Source organism: Cetorhinus maximus, chromosome 1, assembly GCF_964194155.1.
Source record: "Cetorhinus maximus chromosome 1, sCetMax3.hap1.1, whole genome shotgun sequence".
Lineage (NCBI taxonomy): Eukaryota > Metazoa > Chordata > Chondrichthyes > Lamniformes > Cetorhinidae > Cetorhinus > Cetorhinus maximus.
The window spans coordinates 184,505,651-184,517,845 of NC_135879.1; the positions used below are offsets into that span (position 1 = coordinate 184,505,651).

The window sequence follows — 12,195 nt, forward strand, 5'->3', positions numbered from 1 at the left end:
TTTCTTTCTGCAGCAGGCAACTTACATGTGAGCCCCACCCAAAATACCTGGCCATTACCCCGGGCGGGTCTCTCACCCACCAGCCTCATTTCATTAACAGCAGCCAAAAAGTAAACCCAGAGTGAACCTGGACTGAAAAGCTGCTGGATCATCATGGGGGAGCACTGCCAGAACACTCTGCACCGAAACAGTGGTCAGTCTACTCTGCTGCCGAATACTGCTCTATGTAATGGTCCTGCAAGTCCCCGTGCAGAGATCATGGACGTGCAATTAAATGCTGCCATTAAAGTGGTGTCAGCGTCCACTTCAAATGAGCTGCTTCCAGGGCTGTACCTATTGCCACTCCTGCCATTCACCAAGATGCCATCGTCCTCCATAAGACAGGAAAAATTATGAGTAACAACAACCTCCTGTTTAAAAAGACTTGCAAACCCACCATGAAAGCGCTTAAATTCATGCCAGTCATTGCAGGAAAAAGCAGCTAATGTTTATGTAGCCCACTATCCAGGTGGATAGAATAGTGCTTAAAGCACCAACAGCTCATCACTGACCAAACAGTAGAGGTTCCAGGTTTCAACCTCTCTCTCAAAGACAGTGGATAACACTCAACTGGATCACAGCAGAGCATAGACAATTGCTCCACAAGTGCAAGGTGAGGGATGACACAAAGTGCAAATGTGGGCTTCAGTCCAGGACTATGCAACATCAGCTTTCCCACTAAGGTCTGTGCAGAAGGTACCTCATTTCTCCACTCACCATTGAATGGATAGCCAGACAAGATATCCTATTACAAACCAGTCAGATTGAACTTTGAGCACTGCATCTAGCTCTAGTCACCAAGAAGCAGACACTCAAGCACTGTAGAGAAGAGGTTAACCTCCAATGTCAGGGGTCTGAGTAATGAGAAAAGACTGGATAGACTTAGGCTTTTCAGCCTGGAAAGAAGGCAGCTGTGAGATGGCCTATAAAAAGTATAAGGTTAACCACATTTTTACTTTAAATTAAACGGTGGAATAAAACTAAGGGCAAATGGTCAAATTAGTAAAGGATAAATTTAAGACCGATACCAGGTGTATTTTTAAAACAACAAAGGATCAACATGTGGAATAAACTTCCAGATAGAACACTGAAGGCGAAAGCCCTGGTGAACGATTAGAAGCCGAGTGGGAATGTTTGATTAATCCATGTAGAGAGATCCTAACTGGACTAATGTTTCACCTGGACTTATTCCATACGCATGGTCTCAGTAAAATGTTTGTACTTTGATATGTTAATGACAAGACTCAATGTGAAACAATAATAGAGCCGCTAGGTCTCACCCAGTGGGACTGACAAATTGTCACCGCCCTGCCCAAGAACTGGACGAGGACGGAGGTGGCCCGGGTCGGTTTATAACATCCAGCCCCCATCCCCATCTCCATCCCCAACTCACATCTTCAACTGAACATTAATGTCCAGGTCGCAGCTATAAACATAACAGAATTTCTCCGTGTCGCCCATCACTCTCGGCTAAAATAAGTCCTTTCCCGTCCCAACATCAGCCGGACCCCCAGAGTGGATTGTCCGGAGAGAGGTGAGAATTTAAACCGGTTCAACTTTACGGCTCCGCGGCCGCCATCTTGCCCAGCGGCCTGACTATTTACATCCGGTTCGCAGGTCAGAGGTCAGGCAGGGAGCTGAGTTCTTACCTGAGTTCAGTCCGTGAAGGGAATTATTTCAACATGGTAACTGTCAAATCTATCACACTTGGCTGCACGTTTAGCTATTTTTACACCATGGTTGTGACATCCATTTTTCTTATCAGTCTGAATACCTGCCAATCTGGAAAAATTCACTGATAAAAACAATGCTCAAGAATTAGTACTGAATATGAATAAAGCTTATACCCTCTGTAAAGGCATATTCTGTAGCATTAGGGATTGTAAGGGTTAATGTGTGGGACCTTGTAAATAGCACCCCCCCATAATGATGATGTAAGAGAACACATGACCAGGAGTGGAGAATATTCATGGTTTCGGTGTACCATATAGTCATGGGTAGCTGTATTTAGCTTAGTTATACATAATAAACCAGTTATTGTTTGGACATACCAATATCTCAGTAATCATTCCTCAGCTAGCCTAACCAGCATATGACATACTCAAATGGATGGGGGGGGGGGGGGTGGCAGTGGGAAATACATAAGTACTTGCAAACCTAAAGAAGTGTTTAAAGCATTGTTTTTGGAGTTCTGGGAGCATCTCAAGGCAATTCTGATATACGATACAAAAGCAAAATACTGAGGATGCTGGAAACCTGAAATAAAAACAAAAAAAGATAGAAAAACTCAGCAGCTCAGGCAGCATCTGGGGAGGGAAACAGAGTTAGCGATTCAGGTCGATGACCTTCGGAACTGATGAAAAGTCATCGACCTGAAACGTTAACTCTGTTTCTCTCCACAGATGCTGCCTGACCCGCGGAGTTTTTCCAGCTTTTTTTTCGTCCTGATATGTGGTGCATTTTCCAGTATTTTGGAATGTATTGTGCAATGAGTATTGGGTGTATTTTTGATCCAAAATAGAAGACATTTTCTGAATTTTATTTACAATTAGGGAATGATTTTTAATCTGAAAACTCTGTTTTGCTAGTAGTGACAAATAATCTATTACTGGGAGAAAGAGTTCTAATTACATTTATACTAATCTTCATCATATTGACCATGGGTGCTATCCAGTCAAAAGAGAGCACATCCTCAGGATTTCCAAAAGTATTTGATTGACTGTAAAGTGCTTTTCAAATGTCATCATGTTATAATTTAACTTTCAGGAGCCAATTAGTGCAGAGCAAGGCCTACAAACAGCAAAGATAAATGACCAGATTACCTGGTCATTAGTGGATTGGACAAGGGAAATATATTGGCCAGATACCTTGATTCTTCAAACAGTGCAATGGGACCTTTCACAACATCACAACCAAGCTTTGGTTTATGTCATATCTGAAATACAGCAGTACTCCCTCAGTACTTTGCACTGAAGTGTCATCCTAGATCATGTAGTGAGGTCTCTAGAGTAAGGCTTGGATCCATGACCTTCTGAGAGTGCAACTACTGGGCCAAGACTGACAGGATCAGTGATGTGAGCAGCAAATATCAGTCTTTCCCCTCCTACCAGGTCAAAAGTTGGTGTATTTCTAGTGTGCGTCTGACACAGTTGATAGCATTCTTGCCTAGGGCCAAAAGTCCCACTATAGACTTAAGCATATATTCTAGGCTTGAACTTCTGTACAGTTTGGAAAGAATGCTTCAGATCAAATTACAGAAACATAGAACTGAATAGAATGTATATCACAGAAACAAGTCATTCAGCTCAACTGGCTCAGACCAGTGTTTATGCTCCTCATGAGCTTCGCCCCTATCCAACTGTATCAGCATAACCTTTGTTCCTTCCAACCTTGTTTATTCAGCTTCCCCTTAATTGTACCTATATTGTTTGCCTGAGCTATTCCATGTGGTAGTCCATGAGTTCCACATTCTAAACACTCCTTTATGAAAGAGGCTTCTCTTTTTCTTATCCGTTCACATGATGTGCATTGCTGGCTAGGCCAGACCTTGTTGCCCATCCCTAATTGCCCTTGAGCTGCCTTCTTGAACCACCACAGCTCATGTGGTGTAGGTATACCACAGTGCTTTTAGGGAGGGAGTGCAAGGATTTTGACCAAGTGACAGTGAAGAAATAGCAACATAGTTCCAAGTCAGGATGCTGTGTGGCTTGGAGGGGAACTTGATGGTGGTGTTCCCATACATCTGTTGCTCTTGTCCTTCTCTGTGCAGAGGCCATGGGTTTGGAAGGTGCTGTTGAAGAAGCCTTGGTGAGTTCCTGCATCTAGTATATGGTACACACTATTGCCAGTATTCAACAGTGGTGGATGGGGTGCCGATCAAGCAGGCTGGTGTTGAGCTTCTTCAGTGTTGCTGGAGCTGCACTCATCAGGCAAGTAGAGAGTATTGCATCACACCCCTGACTGGCGCCTTGTAGATAGTGGATATTGGAATGATGTTAGTTACAGAACATGTCTGTGAAAGAAGTCTTCATAGTCTTCTGTATGTTAAACAACAAATCTTTATTAACTACTTGTAACTATGTACATATATACAGTAAAGGGTACCGGCAAGGAGCTATCTCCATGTCTAGGTTTTAACACATCTCTACTCAACAACATCCTGACCTGAGGTCTGGGTCATGTGTCTTCTTACATCACTGTGTGGGCGGTACTGTACTCAGTCCCACATTAACCACGTATGTGCCAGATCCTTATACTACAATGCCCCCAAAAGCCTTTATCCCATGGATAAAGCATATCTTCAGGATGTCCCAAATTATTTAGTTGATTGACTGTAAAGTGCTTTTCAAATGTCGTCACGCTATAATTTAAACTTCAGCAGCCAATTAGTGCAGAGCAAGGCCCACAAACAGCAAAGATAAATGACCATATTATCTGCTTTAGTGGATTGGACGAGGGAAATATACTGGCCGGATACTTTGATTCATCAATAGTGCCATTGGTTACTTCACAACATCTCAACAAACAAGTGGAGCTTTGGTTTAATGTCATATCGTGTCATAAGTTGTTATCAGTCTTATGCATTTACCTTATTGTTACTGTCTTAATGCTATCCCAACATTATTGCTATTACTGTATAAGTATTATTATAATATTCTCACTTCACCATCTCCCTCAATCAAGTCCTTGAAGTCAGAGGTTCAGGTGGTCTGGAGGCATTATTCTTCCACACCTCGTTCTCTGTTCTGTCGGAGGAGTGGTAGGCTCTGTTGGTTCTAGTTCTTGCTGTTGGCTTGGAGGTTGGATAGGCATTTGGGTATGCTTTCATTCTTTTCTTCCATTGCTTTATGTTGAACCATGCCTGGTAGGTTTGGTTGTTACATTGATGCATGGTTTCTGTTACTCTCAATCCCTGCTCAGGAAAGAGGCTGTATATGGATGTCGTACATCAGCTCAAAAATCTGTTTGCTGCCATACCTCAGCGGTTCCAGGATCATGCTGATGACTGGGAGTCAGGCTCCCTGTGCCTTGTAAAGTGAAGCATCTATTGTTCACAGCCAGAGGTCTTTGAGTCATGGTTCCTCATCTGACAGGACTATCACACTGGCACCTGAATCCAGTTTAAAATTTATTGGATGACCATTTATCGCGATGTCAGCATTCCAAAATGATGAACCACAAACTTTTCCCACACACAAGAAGCATGACTGATTGTCTTCTGGGTTTTCGGTCTCAACTTTGTGAGTAACCTTTGGGCTATCTGTGTGGTTCTGGAGCTTTGACTTGCACTGTTTGTCAAAGTGTCCCTGTCTGTTGCAGTGGAAGCATTGGGCTGTACTCACAGGGCACTGATCTCTCCTGTGAGGGCACTTTGCACAGGAGCACTGTCAAGGTCGCTCTGCTGGGTAGTTCAGGAATTGTTTTCCCTGACTGGGGTTGTCCCTGCGTCTTTGAGACCCGATAAGCTGAACTGAGGTTAGCTTCTGCTCCATGTTATATTCTCTCTCCTTAAGATTGTCCTGTGCTGCTCGCTTATCTGGATTGGCTTGCCCAGGATGAGATCATCTTTTGCTTGTAACATAGAAACAGAAAATAGGAGCAGGGGTAGGTCCTTCAACACTTTGAGCCTGATCCGCCATTCAATATGATAATGGCTGATCCTCTATTTCAACACCATACTCCTGCTCCCTCCCCATATCTCTTGATACCTCTAGAGTCTAGAAATCTATCTATTTCCTTCTTACACATATTCGGTGACTTGGCCTCCACAGCCTTCTTTGGTATGCAATTCCACAGGTTCATCACCCTCTGAGTCTTTTTTTTATTCGTTCATGGGATGGGGACGTTGCTGGCTAGGCCAGCAGTTATTGCCCATCCCTAATTGCCCTTGAGAACTGAGCGGCTTGCTAGACCATTTCATAGAGCATTTAAGAGGCAACCACATTGCTGTCGGTCTAGAGTCACATATAAGCCAGCCCAGGTAAGGACAGCAGATTTCCTTTCATAAGGGACATTGAGTGAACCAGATGGGTTTTTAATAACAATCAACAATGGTTTCATGGTCATCATTAGACTTTTAATTCAAGAAGTTTCTCCTCATCTCAGTCCTAAATGGCCTACCTTGTATCCTAAGACTGTGACCCCCTTGTTCTAGATCCCCCAGCCAGAGGGAACATCATCTCTGTATCCAGTCTGTCCAGCCCTGTCAGAATGTTATAAGTTTCAATGAGATCCCCTCTCATTCTTCTAAAATCCTGTGAATACAGGCCTAATCGACCCAATCTCCTCTCATATGGCAATCCTGTCATCCCAGGAATCAGCCTGGTGAACCTTCGCTGCACTCCCTCTATGGCAAGTATATCCTTTCTTAGGTAAGGAGACCAAACTGCACACCATAATCCAGGTGTGGTCTCACCAAGGCCCTGTACAGCTGCAACATGATATCTTTACTCCTGTATTCAAGTCCTCTCACAATGAAGGCCAATATACCATTAGCCTTCTTAACTGCTTGCTGCACCTGCATGTTTGCTTTCAGTGATTGGTGTGCAAGGACACCCAAGTCCCTTTGTACATTAACATTTTGCAATCTCTCACCATTTAAATAATACTCTGCCATTTTGTTTTTCCTACCAAAGTGGATAACTTCACACCTATCCACATTATACTGCATCTGCCATGTATTTGTCCACTTACTCAACCTGTCTAAGTCGCCTTGAAGCCTCTTAACACCTTCTTCATTGCTCACATTCCCACAAAGTTTCATGTCATCAGCAAACCTGGAAGTATTACATTTGGTTCCTTCATCCAAATCATTGATATATATTGTGAATAGCTGGACCTCAAGCATTGATCCCTGCGGTACTCACTGTCTGCCACTCCAAAAAAGACCCATTTATTCCTACTCTGTTTCCTGTCTGCTAACCAATTCTCAATCCATGCCAATATATTACCCACAATTCCATGTGCTTTAATTTTGCACACTAACCTCTTATGTGGGACTTTATCAAAAGTTTTATGACAATCCAAATACACCAAATACACTGGATCTGCCTTACCTATTCTGCTAGTTACGTTCTCAAAGAACTCCAGTAGTTTTGTCAAACAGGATTCCCCTTTCATAAATCCATGTTGACTTTGTCTAATCCTGCTGATCTTTTCTAAGTGTCCTGTTATCACATTCTTTATTTTGGACTCAAGCATTTTTCCTACGACTGATGTTAGGCTAACCAGTCTGTAATTCCTTGTTTTCTCCCTCCCTCCTTTTTAAAGTGGGGTTATATTTGCCACCTCCCAATCTGCCGGGACCGTTCCAAAATCTACAGATTTTTGGAAAATGACAACCAACACATCCACTATTTCTACCTCCTTTAGTACCCTGGGATATTGATTATCAGACTCTGGGGATTTATTGGTTTTCAGTCCCGTTAATTTCTCCAGCACTATTGTTTTAGTGATACTAACTTCAGGGGAGGCAATGGCATGGTGGTATTGTCACCGGACTGATAATCCAGAGACTCAGGGTATTGCTCCAGGGACCTGGGTTCAAATCCCACCATGGTAGATGGTGGAATTTGAATTAAGTAAATATATGGAATTAATGATATCCATGAAACCATTGTCGATTGTTATTAAAAACCCATCTGGTTCACTAATGCCCTTTAGGGAAGGAAATCTGATATCCTTACATGTGACTCCAGACCCACTCTTAAAAATGCCCCCTTAACAAGGGCAATAAATGCTAGCCCAGATCCCATGCAATAAAAAAAATCCTTCAATTTCTCTTTCTCCAAGATTCTTGGTTCCCAAGCATTTCTGGGAAGTTAGGTATCTTCCTCAGTGAAGATAGAACTAAAGTAGTTGTTTAATTGTCCACTGATGCCCTTTAGGGAAGGAAATCATGTGACTCCAGACCCACAACAATGTGGTTGACTCTTATAATGCCCTCTGAAATGGCTAGTGTCAAAATTGGAAGAACTGCCTCACAAGCAAGCAACAGTCATCCTTATGGAGTCATATCTTACAGATAACGTCCCAGACATCACCATCACCATCCCACCAGCAGAGGTGGCAGCACAGTGGTATACAGTCATGAGGGAGTTACCCTGGGAGTCCTCAACATCAACTCCGTGAAGTCTCATGGCATTAGGTCAAACATGGACAACGAAACGCCCTGATGATTACCACGTACCACCCTCCCTCATCTGATGAATCAGCGCTCCCCCATGCTGAACACCACTTGGAGGAAGCGCTGAGGGTGGCAAGGGTGCAGAATATACTCTGGGTGGGGGTCTTCAATGTCCATCACCAAGAGTGGCTCGATAGCACTACTACTGACCGAGTTGGCCGAGTCCTAAAGGACATAGCTGCTAGACTGGGTCTGCAGCAGCTGGTGAAGGAACCAACAACAGGGAAAAACATACTTGACCTCATCCTCATCAACCTGCCTGCTGCAGATACATCTGCCAATGACAGTATTGGTAGGAATGACCACTGCACAGACATTGTGGAGATGAAGTCCCACCTTCAAGAAAGGGCACCTGGGCGTCCTCGGGCTGGCATGGACAAGGTAGGGTGAATGGCCTCCTTCTGTGCTGTAACTTTTCTATGGTTCAATGGTTCACATTGAGGATACCCCCCGTTGTGTTGTGTGGCACTACCACTGTGCTAAATGGGATAGATTTTGAACAGATCTAGTAACTTAAGACTGGGCATCCATGAGGCGCTGTGGGCCATCAGCAGCAGCAGAATTGTACAAGACACAATCTGTAACCCCATGGGTCTGGCATATGTCCCACTCTACTATTACAATCAAGCCAGGGGATCAACCCTGATTCAATGAAGAGTGCAGGAGGGCATGCCAGGAGCAGCACCAGGCATACCTAAAAATGAGGTGTCAACCTGGTGAAGCTATAACACAGGACTACTTGCACGCCAAACAGCATAAGCAGCAAGTGATAGACAGAGCTAAGCGATAAGGTTGAAGCATTTGCTACAATCTTCAACCAGAAGTGCTGAGTGGATGATCCATCTCAGTCTTCTCTGGAGGTCCCCAGCATCACAAACACCAGTCTTCAGCCAATTCAATTCAGTCCACGTGATATCAAAGAATGACTGAAGGCACTGGATAGTGCAAAGGCTATGGCCCCTTGCAATATTCTGGCAATAGCACTGAAGACTTGTGCTCCAGAAGCTGCCACACCCTTAGCCAAGCTGATCCAGCACAGCTACAACACTGGCATCTACCCGGCTATGTGGAAAATTGCCCAGGTATGTCCTGTACACAAAAAGCAGGACAAATCCAACGCAGCCAATTACCACCCCATCATCTACTCTCCATCATCAGTAAAGTAATGGAAGGGGTCCTCAACAGTGTTATCAAGCGGCACTTGCTTAGCAATAGCCTGTTTAACGATGCCTACTTTGAGTTCTCAGCTCCTGACCTCAATGCAGCCTTGGTTCAAACATGGTCAAAAGAGCTGAACTCCCGAGGTGAGGTGAGAGTGACTGCCCTTGACATCAAGGCCGCATTTGACTGAGTGTGACATCATTGAGCCCTAACACAAGTGGAGTCAATAGAAATCAGAGGAAAACTCTCCACTGGTTGGAGTCATATCGAGCACAAAGGATGATGGTTGTGGTTTTTGGAAGTCAAACGTCTCTGTTCCAGGACATCACTGCAAGATACTCAGGATAGTGTCCTCAGCCCAACCATCTTCAACTGCTTTATGATGACCTTCCTTCCATCATAAATTCAGAAGTGGGGATGTTCGCTGATGATTGCACAATGTTCAGCACCATTCGCAATTCCTCAAATACTGAAGCAGTCCATGTCCAAATGCAGCAAGACCTGGACAATATCCAGGATTGAGCTGAAAAGTAGCAAGTAACATTTGAGCCACACAAGTGCCAGGCAATGACCATCTCCAGGACAAGAGAACCTAACCATCGCCCCTTGACATTCAATGGCATTACCATCACTGAATCCCCCACTATCAACATCCTGGGGGTTACGCTTGACCAGAAACTGATCTGGGCTAGCTATATAAATACTGTGACTACAAGAGCAGGTCAGAGGCTGGAATTCTACGGCGAGTAACTCACCTCCTGACTCCCCATATCCTGTCCACCATCTGCAAGGCAGAAGTATACAAGTATATTAAGAGTAAGAGGATAACTAGGGAAAGAGTAGGGCCCATTAAGGACCATAGTGGTAATTTGATGTGTGAGATCCGGAAGACGTAGGCAGGGTCCTAAATGAATACATTGTGTCGGTGTTCACAAGTGAGAGGGATGACGTGGGTATGGAAATGAGGCAGAAGAACTGTGATATAATTTTAAAATTAACTTAGAAAGGGAGGAGGTTCTAAGTGGTCTGGCAGACTTATAAGTAGATAAATCTCCAGGCCTGGATGAAATGTATCCCAGGCTGTTGAGTGAGGCAAGGGAGGAGATAGCAGGGGCGCTGGCAGTACTTTTCAATACCTCTCTGGCCACAGGAGAGGTGCCAGAGAACTGGAGGACAGCCAGTGTGGTACCATTATTCAAGAAGGGAGGAAGGGATAAACCAGGGAACTACAGGCCAGTCAATCTAACCTCAGTGGTGGGGAAACTATTAGAAGCAATTCTGAGGGACAGGATTAATCTACACTTGGAGAGGCAGGGATTAATCAAGGACAGTCAGCATGGTTTTGTTAAGGGGAGGTCATGTCTGACCAATTTGATTGAATTTTTCGAAGAGGTGACTAGGTGTGTAGATGAGGGCAATGCATCTGACGTAGTCTACTTGGACTTCAGTAAGGCTTTTGATAAGGTCCCGCATGGGAGACTGATAACAAAGGTAAGAGCCCATGGGATCCAAGGCAATTTGGCAAATTGGATCCAGAATTAGCGAGTGGAAGGAAGCAGAGGGTGATGATCGAGGGGTGTTTTTGTGACTGGATGCCTGTGTCCAGTGGGATTCCACAGGGATCGGTGTTGGGTTCCTTGCTGTTTGTGGTATATATAAACGATTTAGACTTGTATGCAGGAGGGTTGATCAGTAAGTTTGCGGATGACACGAAAATTGGTGGGGTGGTAAATAGTGAGGAGGATATCCTTAGATTGCAGGAGGATATAGACGGGCTGATCAGATGGGCTGATCAGTGGCAAATGGATTTTAATCCGGATAAGTGTGAGGTGATGCACTTGTGCAGGACAAACAAGGTACAGGAATACACGATGAATGGTAGGACCCTGGGAAGTACTGAGGATCAGAGGGACCTTGGTGTGCATGTTCACTGGTCCTTTAAGGTAGCGGGACAGGTAGATAAAGTCGTTAAGAAGGCATATGGAATAATTGCCTTTATTAGCCGAGGCATAGAATATAAGAGCAGGGAGGTTATGCTGGAACTGCATAAAACGCTGGTTAGACCACAGCTAGAATATTGCGTGCAGTTCTGGAATCTGCATTGTAGGAAGGATGTGATTGCACTAGAGAGAATGCAGAGGAGATTTAACAGGATGTTGCCTGGGCTGGAGAGTTTTGGTTATGAGGAGAGATTGGATAGACTAGGGTTATTTTCCTTGGAGCAGAGGAGATTGAGGGGGGACATGATTGAGGTGTACAAAATTATGAGGGTCACAGATAGGGTAGACAGGAAGGAATTTTACCCCTTAGTGGAGGGATCAATAACCAGGGGGCATAGATTTAAGGTGAGGGACAGGAAGTTTAGAGGGGATGTGAGGAAGAATTTTTTTACCCAGAGGGAATCTGGAACTCACCGCCTGAAAGGGTGCTAGAGGTAAAAGCCCTCAACATTTAAGAAGTATTTAGATGTGCACTTGCGATGCCATGGCATACAAGGCTATCGGCCTTGTGCTGGAAAATGGGATTGGGATAGTTAGGTACTTGGTTGACTGGCGCAGACTCAATGGGCTGATGGGCCTTTTTCTGTGCTGTAGACATCTATGACTTTATGACTATGTGTGTGATGGATTGGTGGTTATGTATAGGGAGGATGTGATTGCACTGGGAAGGGTGCAGAGGTTTACCAGGATGTTGCCTGGGCTGGAGGGTCAGAGCTATGAGGAAAGATTGGATAGACTGGAGTTTTTTTCCTTGGAGCAGCGAAGGCTGAGAGGGGACCTGATAGAGGTGTATAAGATTATGAGGGGCAT

The 12,195-nt window shown here is 44.4% G+C and overlaps 1 protein-coding gene across 2 annotated transcripts in view; it reads right to left on the minus strand.

The window, feature by feature from the left end:
- pik3c3 (phosphatidylinositol 3-kinase, catalytic subunit type 3) overlaps positions 1 to 1,635 on the minus strand; it is a 126,538-nt gene extending 124,903 nt beyond the window's left edge. For both annotated transcript variants that reach the window (XM_078550696.1, XM_078550687.1), the window contains exon 1: positions 1,433 to 1,635. In XM_078550696.1, coding sequence (XP_078406822.1) covers positions 1,433 to 1,500 — 68 coding nt within the window. In that variant the 5' untranslated portion in view covers positions 1,501 to 1,635. The remainder of the gene's footprint in view (positions 1 to 1,432) is intronic.
- Between the last annotated feature and the right edge of the window lie 10,560 nt (positions 1,636 to 12,195).